At 35.2% G+C, this 16,128-nt stretch overlaps 1 protein-coding gene across 1 annotated transcript in view; it reads right to left on the bottom strand.

Annotated features, from left to right (window-relative positions):
- VPS13B (vacuolar protein sorting 13 homolog B) overlaps nt 1-16,128 on the bottom strand; it is a 459,490-nt gene that overhangs the window by 238,426 nt on the left and 204,936 nt on the right. The window contains 1 exon segment of the mRNA XM_032182423.1: nt 8,893-9,040. Within this exon segment, the coding sequence (XP_032038314.1) occupies nt 8,893-9,040 (148 nt within the window).

Raw genomic sequence — 16,128 nt, 5'->3', positions numbered from 1 at the left:
TAAAGAAATCAGCATGGAAATAATTCTTCGGGGGGGGGAAAAAAAAAAAAAAAGTAGTCTTCTGTTATTTATTTTTTTTGTACTGGTAAGTCCTACAGCTTTGTCTGAAGGGTCTGAAAGCACGTGTCATAATTCCCTATCAGGCAAGGCCATCAGCAGATGATAGCTGCTAAGAGACTGTAGTAGTCTGGTGTGGCTATCCTGTGTGTTTGGCTAGTCCTCTATAGTAAATACATAGACTGGATCAGCTCCATCTGTCTCAGTATGAAGGTTAATCTCCTAAAATAATTATGCTACTCAGTTACTACTGAACTGAAAAATCTAGGAACATTTCCTGGCACCGTAATCAGCCCTGTGTTGAAGCCAGGAGCCAGTCAGCAATAGCTGGATAGAAAATAGGATTTGTCTGAAACATTTACAAACTGGTAAGAAAGTAAAAAAAGGGAAAGGGGGGGGACTGCCTCAAATTGTACAAAATGTAATTTTTAAGAAAAAACAATGTACAGAAACAGTGCTCCTACTCTCATCCTCTAGTCACATACTGCATATGTGGTATTTTGGTAAAAATCAACACCACATCTTTTTCAGAAGTCACTCGGAGGCTGCCACGCTCACCAAGTTCAGATGACGCAGTGGTAATGAACAGACTTTCTGAAAAGGGCTGATCAGCCCAATCCAGATCGAGCTACCAGAAGCTGCAATTTTCATAATTTATTTCACAACTTATGGTTAGAATCTAAGGGACGTTCAAGGGGCAATCCTTCAAAATTAATTGTAAACATCCTCTCCTAGGAGATGCCCCTAAGCAAGACTTAAGGCATAAATTCAAGATATAGATGTTTTTCCTATACAGACAGATACCTCTTTCTTTGTGTTTTTTAGCCTTCTGGGAACCGGTTGCTTTGGAAATTGAATCCATAAAACATGAGTTTTAAAAATAAAAAGATCTTTGGAAAAAATAGTGCTACACTGTGCTATTAATATTCATTGACCTAAGGAATGCAAAGGGGAAAATAAATCCTTTGAAGTGAGGTGATCTGGGGGCAAATGGACATTTCCTCTAATAAATAAAAGAAAAGATCACAGAACAGGGATTTTCCACTACTGGGTTGAGGGCCAATGATAATCTGTACTCACCAGCGGCCTCATGCTTTTTACAGTTCTTCCTTACAGCTGGTATGTGAACTAGTGGCAGGTAAAATACAATGCTAATACCTTACTCATAATTTGTATGCGGTGCGGTTCTACCATGTCTTGTCCTTTTTGCTCGACTTCTGACTCCCGACCCACTGTGTGCCTCAGGCATTTTATGCATGAAGAGGGTAGAGAGAAGCTTCTTCATGGTTGGAAAAGGTCATCCTGCTGCAGACAAACCCATACTGTCAGTGATCCCCAAAAGCTCAGAGAGCTCCTACTGGTTCACACAGAGACACCCACGCAGCAGCCTGCAGCAGGACGGCCTCTCCACCATCCCATCGCGTGACCCTACTCAAAATGTGCATCGTGTGACCTCAGCATGCTGGGCAAGCTTTCCTTCCTGACATCACATCATCAGTCATACACTTCTCACACATCAGAAATGAGTTAAGCCGAGAAAAATGCTATTGCAAACTAATCATCGATGCTAAGAGGCTATGGCAGCAAAACACACGAACAGGAATAATATTTCAAAGAAGAAATCAAAGGAAAGGATACTGTTATTACATGGGTCTTTCTGGAAAGATTTTTCCTCTTCTCAAACTAAAATTAGTTACCATAGCATCAGAAAACTCATTGGGGTTTCCTAATAGCAATTCATATTTTCATGCATTAGATGTGACTTTTTATCAGAAATAAAAACAAAAATTCCAAGATGTTTGCTGTAAATGCAAACCATTGAGGAACTGACCAAGGAGTCTAAGGGATTAGAAATGAGATTAAAAAGCAGTGGAGGAGAAAATTCAAACTTCAAACAACTCTGAAAAAAAGATGAAAACCTAGGACTCTAGTTTTGTGTGTGTGTGCGTGTGCACGTGTCTCCCCAAAAGATTAATTGGTTTCTTCATATGTTAAAGGAAAAAAAAAACAAAACACAACAACAGTACAAACACCACCTACTTAAAACTTCCTTCTTCTTTTCTGTAAATCGGCAGTTTTTAGTTTCTACATATAAAACTGTAGGCAAAAGCAAGAGTTCAGTGAAACATGTTATATAAAAGCTTGGTTGGCATTTCAGTTTTCCTCATAAGATTATATATTTTATATTTGCAGCACAATACATATGTCTGTATAAAGAGATACATGAAAGCATTATAAATCATTTGCCCTTTTCCGTATATTATGGTCAAAGAACCAAATTCTGTTCTCAATATAATGCATTTCCATGTAATAATTTTGTTCCATGATTTGATACTAAAACAGTATACATATTTTAAAAAATGCAAAAAGAGGAGTATCTTGCTGAAAATGCTGGCTATCTTCATGCACTAATTTCTCCTATAAACCAATTTTAAATGTTCATTGAAGTAGCAGGCTTATTAGGTGAGGCTGACAGCTCACAGCATTTACTAATATTTTCTGAACTACCAATGTCCATCAGAAGTGTTTCAAAAATATTCACAGTTTATTTTTATGGTGGTGTATCAGAAGCTATGCCCTCTGCCTCCACTGATAGATGACTAATATTTGAATTATTCATGAGGCTGAGATTTTTTTAAGGAAAGACTACTGTGACCTGTATGTAAAAAAGTTTGCACTTTTCATCAGTTGTCTGAAAAGAAAAACATAATAAATACTCTAAAAAAGGCATAAAAAGTTAAATAACCCAAATAATAGCACCAAGTCCTTTTAAGCTCATAAAATAAAAATGCAATATATATGCCCACATACTTAATAGTGTTTGCATAAAGAATTTGTCTACTGGGGTTTGAGCATTTTTACACTCTACTTTAGTAATGGTACAGATAATATGTTATTTTTTATCAATCCAATTCGTAGTTGCACCACAGAATCCCTGATAACTAGCCAGAGGAAGTAGTTTATACCCAGGGAAACTGTAGCAGAGAGGTGTAGTGACTGAATTAGAAAAGTCCTTCAAATGAGCTAGCAGTAGCATAAATGTTAAAATCCAGAATCTTCATACTTCTTACACAACATCCCTTTTTCTAGAGCAAATGTATGTCAGTAAATCAAGATAAATGTGATATGAATGTGGTTATGCAAGCAAAAAAGCTTTCAGTGTGAAAGCAGGAGTTGGCTAGAGAATGGCTATGGGTAGTGTTTTCTCCCATCAAATCCAACGATTACTGCACTATTTCTGGCAAAAAAAATACCTATTTAGTTCTGGGAACAGAAATAAAAAAGGACTGACGCTTTTGTATAAATCGTGGACTTTCACAGGCAACATTGAGCTACTATATTAGCAAACAACAAAACGTGTTGTGTGTGTGTTCATATCTTCAGTCCGTGCCCAAATTTATCTTAATACTGCTTACCATTCCAAGTAACTTTTAGTACATTATGAACTATGAATTTCAGCTTTCAGGTTTGCAAGACCTTTTCTGGTAAATTCAGGAAGAATTCTGATTGTCTGCCTGACTTTCTTTTTTAAATATACACTGAAAATTCCTTAGTCTTTTAAATAGTATATAAAAATAAACACCTGTTCTTTTTCTCTCAACTTTTCCATACAGAAATTGTAGTTGATGTACTACATTGGCTTTGTGTTCCTAATGCTCTTAAAGTCCACACAGAACTGAAGAAATCATGCCATCATTTAACCAAACATTTCACTAGCTAAGAAAACCCACAATAATTATTTCTCAATATAGGTATGCGACTGTCCAGCCATTTAGAAGTTACCATAAATCATCTGAGCCCAGAGACCTTCTATTTAAATAATCCTTCCAAGAACTACAACCCATTTATGAAAATATAAAAATCCTAGTACTTTCAGGCACCCTAAGTAAATGTGTGTCTGATTGAAATTCCTGTATTTTATTTAGCTTACTTAGCATCTATTTCATTTCATTCATTTTCCCAAATAAATCATCAGTGATACATTCCAAGACAGGCATGAATAAACAATAATCATTCGCTTCATTGAGCAGAAGTAGTGATGTACAAATTCTTCAGATAATCCATTGATTTCTCACCAGCCAGACTTCTCTCACATTTGCCAGTTTGGGGATTTTCTTTTGCATTCCAGCAACTCAATTTAGCAGAAATCTAGTCCACAACTCTAGTCGTGCTTCATAAGAAAAAAAATCAGTAACTGTACATGGTTTTGCTAGGTACAGGTCATATTATGCCACACTTCTTTTTTAAGTTGAGTTATCTTTCTGTTGACTAAAGATGAAGCCTCAAATAAAAACACTAACCCCGAATCAGTTGGTCTGAACAGTATGCCGTCCAACTAATTCAAGAAGTTATCAAGCTTGTCCTAAACAGTACTACCTACCATACACCAGTAGTAGGACAAAGTAGGTGAATTATTTCTTCATTTTAGTAATAGCTATCAGATGCACCATGTGCTCACTATGTATTAATTTATAAAGAATGGAATATCTAAAATAAATACTCCTTGATCTCTTAGTAATGAATTGTAGCTCCTTTTTGTCACACAGACCCACTACAGATCCACTTATTATTAGGTACATGATACCTAACTTTCCTGATTTTTAGAAGAGTTCAGAAGTAATTTGTTTATAATCTTTTCTGTAATGCTAGCCTAAACAGCATCAACAAAAAGACAGGTATACATTTAAAGCTTCCTCTTCTCTCTGCTTAGCTACCTTCAAAATAGTTCAGAAATATCACCTATGTATACTTGGAGGGAATTTTAAGAATTACTTGAGAAAAGCTTTCAAAATTGAATTACTAAAGCTCCCCATAATAACCAAGGAATTTAATTTCTAAGAAGAATTTAATGACCAGCTTATAAGCATGTAATTATACCTACGTTATCAAATGTTAGGAAGTGGTTGAAAGAGAAGGTGGGTGGTGGTCTTTGCCTCCTTTCTACAGAAACAAGACTCATGGAATCCTCGTTTGGCATAGCACTCGTTTGCTTGTCTTTTCCTAACTCCCTTTGTGCTTACTGTTCAATGTAAAATTTAACAAGATAAATCTCTCAAAGATTGATTCTACAAGCTCTATGAAAATAAGTAATCAAGGGAAAGAAGGGAGAAATTGGCCAGCTGAGTTCTGCCCTTACTAGGAATCAGACAATTTATACAGGACAGAGAATATAAAGGCCATCTTGGACCAAGCTTTAAACTTTCTTGTTACGACACCAACATCCATCTGCTTGAAATATAAATAATAGAAAACCAGGTTTAACTTAGCTTTAACTTTGCGTGTATGAAACTTTAGAACTCTAATTACATCTCAAAAACAACAGCTCCACAGAACAAAATATCAACATTTCAGTAATGCAACAGATTTTTCCAAACCAGAATTATTCTGTGTTATTTTAAGTTATTATATTAGGTTACATTCTATTTTTCAAACAAAGTGAAAATAATTACTACCATTTATTAACATAAAAAGAATGAAATCTGAAAGTTGTTTTAGTATTGAATGAAGACCCTTCTGAAAGAATGAAAATAGACGGTTTGGATTGATTAATCCTTAATCAGTAGTGCACAGGACAGCTTTCAAAGGCTGCCCTATCTACTCAACAACCCGTATTATGTTCTTGCATAGGTATTCTACATATGCTATATGTATATTACACATTCACACATTTTGCCACTATGCAATCATAAGAGCTACAATTCTACACCAAGTCTTTAAATTATTTTTTATTGAATTAACAGGGAGCTCGTGAATTGCTGAGAACAGGAAGAGAAGTGGGTGGACAGTGGAATTCAGGTAAATATTTTTTTTTTAATATTCTTTATCATCTTGCTCGTTCATGACCGCATCATACAAAATTTAAACCATATATTCTGTTATCTTACTCTGTTTTTGAGGCCTCTGTGGTTAAGGAGATTTATAAATAACTACCATTTGAGACTTAAGTACAGAAACTTTGGATTTTCACAGGCAGTTACCATATAAATAGTAGTTTTGCTCTTTTCCCATGCTTCATTTTTGGCAATGTCTCAGCAGCCATTAGCTAATAAACTGAACTCAAGATCAATGTTTTAAATCATTTTACAGCTGTGATTACAAACTGCTTTCATTTAATACATAGAGTTGGTTTCTAGCAGTTCTCAAGGGAGTGACTGCCACGATCATGTTAGACTCAAAAAGGGTAAATTCCAAATCATCACCTGAATAGCACGATTTTAAGACATAACCTCTTTTAGTCTGAAAAGACTATGCATATGTGCTTGCTATCAATGCAGCAAATTCAGTTTTTGTACAACTTAAGGCATCCATAGGTACAGCTACAAGGCTTACAAGGATTTTTGCCTTTTACCTAGATGCTTTTGTAGCATAGGTAGCGTTGCACAACCTAGACCTATAATTATGTGCTTTTTATTCCTGGTTTTAAAAAGGTGAGGCGAACAGAAAACTCGGACAGAAATTAGGTGAAATGAAGAAGTAAGGAAATCAAGTGAAAATTACTGGTAGCAAGGGACCCAGAAAAATCAGAAAGGAGAAGAATCACAGGCACTCTATTTTTCATTTAAGAAACCAGACACTCATTCACCATATTCCAGAGCACATACTGCACCTGTAAAGAAACAAGTTGTGAAACAAAGCATCCACTGAAACTTTTCTCAGAATCTCAGAATGAGGTCTCACCTTTTACTCTTTCATTCATCCTACCTTTTCTACACATTTTAACCTGTAGCTTCATAATCAGAGACTTTTTTTGAGGGGGGAGGGGAAGGGGTGATGACACAATGTAAGTGTTAAGTTTTTACTGTCCCCCAAATCTCCCAGTCCAAATCTAACTCTGTTCAACAGATGGAAAAGCTTTTAACACCACATGATGCTTCAGGAGGCTATACAGAGAATGAGCCTGCACGGCACTGCAGTATGACATGGCTCTCCTTTCATTTACTAGAGAAAATCTGAGTGGTCTACTGAAGTGGACAGAATATCCCTTTAAATTACTTAATTAGTAAATTATTTCCTTTTGCTCTTTGGCATTCATTCTATACTTTAATTCCGCTGAAGGAATTAAAGGTAAATCTCAAATATTTCAGGTATTTTGCACTTGGCATTTTATCTCCAGCAGATAACAAATAGGTACACAGTTAAAAACACAGGCTGGTCTTCGAACAAGCACTTGTGACACGCATGTTACATCTTAAAAAAAAAAAAAAATTAATAACATTTTCATCAGTTAAGAAGCCAAATTTAACGTAATGACTGAACGTACCATCCCTGTATATTATCAGAATGTTTGGGTAACTCCAAAAAACAACTACGTCCCCTCTTCTCTGAGTCAAACAACAGCTTTGGCAACTGAAATTTTCAAAGCTTCTCCATGACTGGGCTTTGTTGAGACAAAAGGGATGCAGAATGCATCATTCTTTCAAACTGAATTTTCTTCAAACACTAAATAAAGCAAACTGAATTCCCTGATTAGCTTTCTTCCAGGGTTATATATGTCTCTGCAAAGAAAGGTTTTAAAAAAGATATTTTTAATCCTATTTCTGACAGTTTAACATAAAAATCATGTATGTTTCTCTAGTGCATTACACCTCTGTGCTTTGTTGTTAGGCACTGGTGGAATTAACCACAAGAGGAGATGAATGGATGCAAAACACGTATGATGTTGGTGTAGCGGGACTATACATGCTAAATATTGCAAACTGAAGAATATACTTAATGCAGTCACTTCATTACAGGTAAAAACAAATGATAGGATGAAAGAATGGTAAAAATAAAAGGATAAATTTCATAGAACCATGGAATCATAGAATATCCCGAGTTGGAAGGAACTCATAAGGATCATCAAGTCCAACTCCTTGAAAAGTAAAATTTTGAAAAATTTTGAAAGTCAAATTCTGAAAAGTAAATTATTAATAAATGAAATAGATTTATTTCCAAGATTTCCTTCTATTATTCTATCAATTTCAACGTGGCAACCCATGTAATATTCAGATTTTCTGGCTTTAGCCCTTTTTATCACAAAATAACAATTAAACTACCACTCATGGGCAAGATCATAATCTCGGTTTCAATAGACAACATCTTGAAGTACTTCATGATTAACTGGAAATAAACATCAATGCAAAGGAAAAGAGAATTTGTTCAGTGTATTTCAGAAGGATTACTGAAAGTCTCAGCTGGATAGTCACTTTTGTTGGATGATGTCCTATTTTACTACTTGCAGACAGTACTGTATGATTAAATAGTCCAGAAAATCCCAGAATGCCATATCATCTTGATTAGTAATAATGAAGTGTAACGCTAGCACTCCCGATGTGCCAGGGAAGATTCCTAAATTTAAAAATTTCTTAAACTCCAGAAACAGAAGTGACAACAAATGTATTTTCTATGGGAGAAAACTGTGAAATTTACTGTATTTATGCACAAAACTTAGATCTGCAATGACTTGCACACATGCCAGGTTGGAAACAATGTGAACAGTTTGACTGAAATCAAAGAGATTAATCTAAGTGTATAAAGTCTGACAAAATTATGGACTTAAGCATTTAATATCAAGCCAAATAGCTATCTTCTGTTGAAAAGGCATCTCCTTTATCCTGTCTTAGAAAATACATTCCATGAAATTATCAGGACCCTCGAGGTAGTATCTATATTGAAAATAAGATGAAAAATTAACATTTTTATTAAAGAACTGGTAATTTTCTGGGACAGTATTTCTTTAAATCTGAAATATGTTCCCGAGTATTTGCACAGCTGATACTGTTCAGCTGCACACGGATGTTATTGAGTAAGGCTAAAAAGGCTGAGTAGCTAGTTTCAATTAAGATGTGATCATACCTGTTATTGTTTTTGTTTTGACAGGGCTGCTGGCATACTCAGAAGCTTGATTTGATTGCTGCCTTGCCAAAGGCGCACTTCCAACTGATGCTTCATCCTCTTTTTTTCGAGTTACTGACACTCCAAGTGGAACAGATCCTACAGACTGCTAGAAAAAGAAGCACTTTGAGAACCACGCAAAACCAAAAAACATTAATTTTGAATTATGACATTGTCATAAGAAGCATGTCTTCAGCTGCGTTTTTTTAATTTATAGAAGACGACTTAAAATGATGACTGAAGCAGACATTATGAAAACAAATTTTTACAATTTCATTAAACAGCTGAAACACCACATTCGGACTTGCACTTGCAAGTCTTTTTTTCTCAGACTAACAGGACTAAAATAAATTCTACAATAAAAAAAAATTAAATAGAATTTATTAACTTAAAATACCATGCTCACTAGGCCATCAAAATGCGTATGAATAAACCTGGATCATCCTCAAAGCTAAATCATAACATTTAGTGGAAACTAGACAAATTTAGCCAGATACGAAGACTTCAATGTTTTGCAAAGTAATTTATCAACCTTCATTAATTCAACTTCTAAAAGAAAGACACACAATTAAAAAGAAACGTGCGGCCTGACTCTGATCATTAGTGATTTTGAATTACCTTTCGACATTTAAGCAGACTGGTAAAATTACCAACTGCTCAAAACACAATACTGGTTGACAAAATTGAAGGCATTCAAATCTAGTTTGAAGGCCTGCACCTCTATTTCAAAGATCAGAAAACAGAAAATACATTAATCAACATAAGGCAAAAATAATGAGTTCAGGAACTGAAGGGCCAGAAATAAATACAGTTGAAGGCTTTTGTTGGTGTTGTGTTTTTTGTTTTTCTTTTTCCTTTTTTTTAAATCAACGTGAGTTAGAAAAGACAAAATCATTAATAAAACCTGATCTTCCATTTTGTGTACAAAAATGTTAACAATTCTCTGTAGTGCTAGCTGCTAGGTAAGTTGTAAATATACGCTAGTTGAGAAGAGCAGAGTATTTCTACTGTTGATTTTGCAGAGCGTTATCATTTAAAGCTGGCATTAGTTTTTTTCTAAAGATCAGACATTAGGATTACATGCATCTTAATCAATTTTTGTGTAATTTAATTTTGTTGGTATTGGAGTGAAAATGTAATCCATATAGCTGGGTAATGAGAAACCTCACACGTTGCATTAGGAATCTCTGTGGGAAACAAATTCGTGTGAGGCGGGCAATATGCTTGTAAATTTTCTCCAATGGAAAACAGATCACTGAATCAAGCAGTGTGCAACACGTGCACACATACAAAACCCCAAAACAAACAGAAAAAATCGTTTAATTGAAGGAGAATCACTTCCAAATGCCCTTACCATTTTCCACTATAAAAGTAAATTAAAATAAGACAGACAATCAACTATTTAATCCTATTCCAGTGAAAACAATCAACTTACATATACAATGGTATGCAAAGTTAATAGGAAAATACTAATGCCAATGACAAACAGAACTCTCATCTCTCCTGCTCTCTCTGAATGTACAGTCATCAGCTTTGTCTCCAAAAGCCCTAAAAACCAATTCTGGAAGACAGCAACGTGTCACTTTGGTGTCCTCTAGCCATAACAACAGCAAAAAAAGCCAATCAGCTTTGAAAAAAAAAAAAAAAAAAAAAAAAAAAAAAAAGTTTTACACCATAGAAATACTTCCCACATGTAGACAGAGAGAGAGAGAGTCTCAAGTTTTATAAACTTTGGTCAGATGTATTACGCCACTTATTTTCAAAATTTATCTGATACAACCTTTCATATGGCAAAGCCACCTGCAGCCTTCCCATAACAGCAACCGTTGAGCCATGTTTTGGCATTTCTGCATTTAACATCGTAAGAACATCAACTTGCCAAAGTGAAGCAAGAGTTCTGAAGAACGAACACGGATAATATAAGACAGTACAAAAGACAATAGGACGGAAAACAGTGTCTGAAGAAGCTGTGGCTGTTTCTGAACCACTGAAGAAATGGATCAGCAGCATACAATAATAAGTTACACCACTAGTCATATAGGGAAAAACATCAAGGCTATCACAGCCAGCCAAAGCTGGAAAAAATTATGACCAAATATTGAGCGCTTGAGTGCTGATCTGGACAATGAAACAGCTGTTTCATCTTTGCTCACTGAAATCAAGCCTGATGTTGCTGTTGATGACGCCCAGTACAATCTTGTCAGATTTTTGGCAAAAGATTTCTGGTTAAAAGAATGCAGAAGATGAAAGATCAACGTTGAAATAGATGGAAAAGGATCATCAAGATTTGGGTTTTAGCCACAGACTGATGAGGAAATTGTTGCTTGGGAAATAGCAGATGACAAGAGCACCACAGCTGTACGAGAAGATGAATCTGATGGGAAAGGAGACATTGCAGTCAAGTGTTTTCATAAGCATTTCATCACAACAACCCAAAAAGCTGGCAATGAAGTAGCATGCAGTAAAGCTTAACACACCTACTTGGGAAGGAAGCTTTACAGTTATTAATTGGTAGTCTTATAAAGAAGATAAAGAGCACAACAGAGATATGGAACTACAGCAGCATTTATATGAGGCTCCTTTACACAGAAGAATACTGTAAACAGAGGCTTCCCACAACAGTCAGGAAAATGCCTTCTACTAGAAAATATTAATCATTTTCTACACAAGTCATCAACAACACATGAATCGCTATCGGCTCTGTCCTGAGTAATGGACAACTTTTCTGAATTCCAGAAGTATAAAAAATCACCCAAAATGATTCAAGTCGAAGCTTCTGTTTAAATACAAATCTGTCTTCACATAATACATAAGATGACAGAGTTTACACTCAAAAAGTAAGCCCAATGTTATGACCTACAAGAGAACTCAGTTCGGGGCTACAGCCTTAAGGTACTTTGTTTTTGCAGTCAAAATCAAAATCCTATTCTATTCTGGAATATTGACCACAGTTTTACTGATGCAATAATATTTTGTGTGTATTACACAATGAACACTAGATTAATAATAATTCATGGCACCTGAAATAATTTATTATTTCACCAGTGAGTCTGAAGAGTATGCAGGCACATGAAGAAGACTGGGAATGCTTTTGTCGTGGTTTTGGCTGGGATAGAGGTCATTTTCTTTGTAGAGACTTATATGGTGCTGTGTTTTGGATTTTTCATGAAAGTAGCAGTGATAACAAACCAATGTTGTTGAAGAGCCGAAGACTTTTCTGCTCCTTGTGCTGCCCTGCTAATGAGGGGGCTGGGGAATGGGGGCATGTTCAGAGCGATGATGTTTGTCTTCCCAAAAAACTGTTAAGCATGATGAGCCCTGCTTTCCTGGGAATGGCTGAATACCTGCTTGTCAATGGGAAGCAGGGAATGAATTCCTGGAACCAAAACATTATAAATAAGGTTAAAAATGAAGCACTGGTCTGTGAAATGTTGAGCTCAATGCAGAAGCCCCAACACAGACATGGGTTGTCATCTGTGAAATGAAACCAAACCCAGACATCCCGTTAGTGTCTTCTCCGTGCACACAGACTGATCTGTACACATGCAATAGCTTACAACCAGCAAGCAGAAAGTGAAATTAATGAAGTCACTGGAATGGGTGCAGATGGAAGTTCTACTCGAGACATGATTTTTGTGAATATGTAAGATCACCGTCACGCAAACATTTTATCTGCCTCTGAGAAGAACATTAACTTATCCTGCAGGACAGTTCAAGCTCTGGCAGCTCGAATAGCAAGGGTCTACCTTGCTCACCTTGAGCCAAGCTTTAATAGCAACTAATCACAGTTGCTGTCTGGCCACAGTTACATTTCATTGTTTTGGTTTCTGACAGCAATAATATAAGAATACACCTGTATTGCTTCCGAAAGCATTAGACATAAGGCCCAGTTTCTAGTTAAAATTAACCAATTATATTGTTTCCTAATTAAAAACATTAGGCAAGCTTAACCTCTGGGGCTCGCAAAAGCAGCTTCATTCGCAACAGATGAACTTGAAAATTCATGTGAAATTCTGTGACTTCAGCTAGAAATTTCAGGTATGCTCAGAAAAAGCGCTTCTGCCTGGACCAAAGATCAGCCACTGGTTGATGAGCTGTAATCTTTCCAAACTTACGTGATAGACTTACGCCAGCCAAGAAGCCCTACATCTTCATCATTTGATGAAAGCACTTTCACGGGTACTTTGAAGTACCATATAAAAGGTTCTAGTCCCATGTAGCTCCAGCCCCTTAAGCAAGCATTAACTTCATTCCTACAGCCTTCAGAAATGGTGCTCCTTGTTGTATGTGAAGACAGATCCAAATAGGCATAAGCATAATGCTTTTTGCCTATCAGAAATCTAAACTTACCACAGTCTTAGAAACCTTGATGCACCAAGAAGATAATTATGTCTAATTTAGAAACATGCTTGCTTTTATCAAAACCTTTCCTGCTATTTATCAAGGTAGAAGAGAAAAACTAGAACTAAAGTAGGGCAACATAGTTCTACCCTCAATAGCCAACTTTGCTACAATATGCAAAAATCTCTAAGTTTAGGTACCGAAACTCACCCTTATATTGTGTTATTTTTCACTGGCATTCATTATCAGAAGTGTTTGGCTCTTGAAGACACAAAGATCTGCAATATTCCAAAAGACACCTTGAGTAATTCCTCAAATTACAGGAATTACATGTTCTAAGTGAGTGTACTGACCGTCATAATGACAAAACTACTTCTTAGGCAAACATTGCAGAAAGACCTCTTGTGCAAACCACTTGAGTGAAGAATTACCAAGCCATAGAATCAAACAGTTCAGTTGAAAGAGGCTTACAAAGATCATTGAGTCCAAGATGGGATCAAGAGTTCATAAGATCCTGAGCACACAGTTAACTTCCCATACAGCAGTGGCAGGATTTTATAATACAGTATAATTCCAAAAATAATGGTAGAAAAAGGGCAAAAGGAGTAGAAAAAAAGTTGAGGGGAAAAAATGGATGAAGTCGAATTGCTACAGACCAATTCTCTAATCTACCTACCCAGATAATGGAAAAGTCTTGTTTTTGAATTGGGATATAAAAACTTCCATGGCATAGACGTTGATGAAAAAGGAGAAATTTGGATTTGGGAATCGTATAGGTATATTAAATTCCAGTGCTTTAAAATGATGAATCTGGAAGAGGAGCAATGTTGTTTCCTTCACTGCTCCTGTACATGACTAAGGATGTTCTCTGTGCACTGTGGTTTTTAGATCTATTCCATTTCTGAAACACTTATTAGACAGTAACACTCACACATGCTTACAGAACAGCCAAAGAAAATGGCAGAAACGTGCAGCCATATACATTCATACACAAAGAGATATGTGTAGGTATACGTTTTTGATAGTTTCAGTCTTCTCTGTGATGATTAATTTTAGTGAAATGATTAATGTAAAAAAATACAGAAAAACAGTAGAGGCTTTACAGTATTATGCATTTGAGAAAAACGTGATTACATGCACTCATATTTTCACTGCAAAGAGTATCATATATCTGATGTTTCATCAAAGTATAGATAATGCTTTTTTGCCAAGGAAAATAAAATCTTTAAATATTTATTGGTGTAAAGCTAAGTAAGGGCTTTTATAAGAGAGTAAATATGTGATAAAAACACCACTGATTTACCAAAATGAAGAACGCCATAAGTGAAAACATCTTCAAATAATAGTCAAAATAAAATATTAAATTGCTGGAAACAATGACACTAAATGCAGCTTTTTTTTTTTTTTTTTTTTTTTTTTTTTTAAGAGGAAGGCAATATAAAGATATAGTAACCAACATATGTACAAGAAGTCACTCTATATAGTTGCATCTTTCCTGCTTTCCTGAATTCTGTTCAAATTAATCTTTCTTAAGGCATTAAAAAGCATATCTATTCAACAGGGCTTTCAAGAAACACAAAGGTTTTAGGTAAGCATATGTTACATAATCTGAGTTAAAAAACTAAACTGTTAAAAAGCAGCAAGTAAGCAACTGGTGCACATACTACATGAACACAGCTACTGCTGCCACACATACAGCTCAGCTTTACCAAAACAACCTATGCAGAATAAAGTATTTAAGAACAAATGAGCACCAATTTTGGCTGACATATACAAGAACATTTCAAAGAAAAATCAACTCTAAAATATCTATGCCAGTTTAAGCCCTGTTTAAAATCTAGCATAGGTTCATCAATCATCAAGCAGGGTATGGAAGATATCTATTGAATTTGCTGCTCCAACTTCACGGATTATTGACAGTTATTGAAAAAAATGTTGGTAACAAAAACTTATTTCAGAAAAGTCTAACAAATTCAGGGAACCAGAAATGTGATTATTTTTAACACCCAAATAATCTAAAATATGTGATTTTTATATGGAGCATATGGATGGAGTGCAACGCATCTGGCATATACTAATTTGCCTTTGAGCAGCTACACAGAATATATATAAATCAGAACAAGTACCTTTTTATCAGGCTTCTTCTTAATGTTTTACTTCTGAAAACATAGATCTTAAGAGCACAACGTTGTATAGTGTATTTCCAAAGCCAGTGATAATTTTCTGATTAATTTGAAGTGAACCATGCAATCAAAAGGTCATTTTTTTTTTGAAGTCACCCATGTTTCCAATATAATACTCTTTAGAAGTACTGATATCTTTAAATCTTTCTTAGTCCTTCCATTTTATACAAACTGTGAAGTAATATAATACAGCAGATATTAGTACATAAAATTTACCATTTAATAACTTTCTCCACAATATTATTTATCTACTCTTCAGGTTTTGAACTGAAGGAAAGCAAAATCAAAAAGGATATTTTTTAAAAATTTATTCTTTCAATATTAATTTAAAAGTTTAAAAAAAAACCACAAAAGTTTAAAATTTTGAAGTTGAGAATCAATCTATTAAACGTCAGAACTGTTACACAGTGGATTACTATCAAGATGTCAAGATGGTATGACGAATTCACTCTTTTTAAACTTACAAAAAAATGATAAAGTTCTGGTTGTTGGATTTTGGCTTTTTTTTTTTTTAAACTAATTATTTATTGTACATATTGTGACACAATGTTCAAAAAGTGCTTAATTAAAACACCTCTCTCAGATGTCTTTAGCTAACAAGTCCAAGATGAAGGATTTTGAAAATCAGTTTTGAACTTTAAGTTACAGTACTTTGATTTATAAACTTTATTCC

Source organism: Aythya fuligula, chromosome 2 (genome assembly GCF_009819795.1).
Source record: "Aythya fuligula isolate bAytFul2 chromosome 2, bAytFul2.pri, whole genome shotgun sequence".
Taxonomy (NCBI): domain Eukaryota; kingdom Metazoa; phylum Chordata; class Aves; order Anseriformes; family Anatidae; genus Aythya; species Aythya fuligula.
This window is presented reverse-complemented; position numbering and strand designations above follow the sequence as displayed.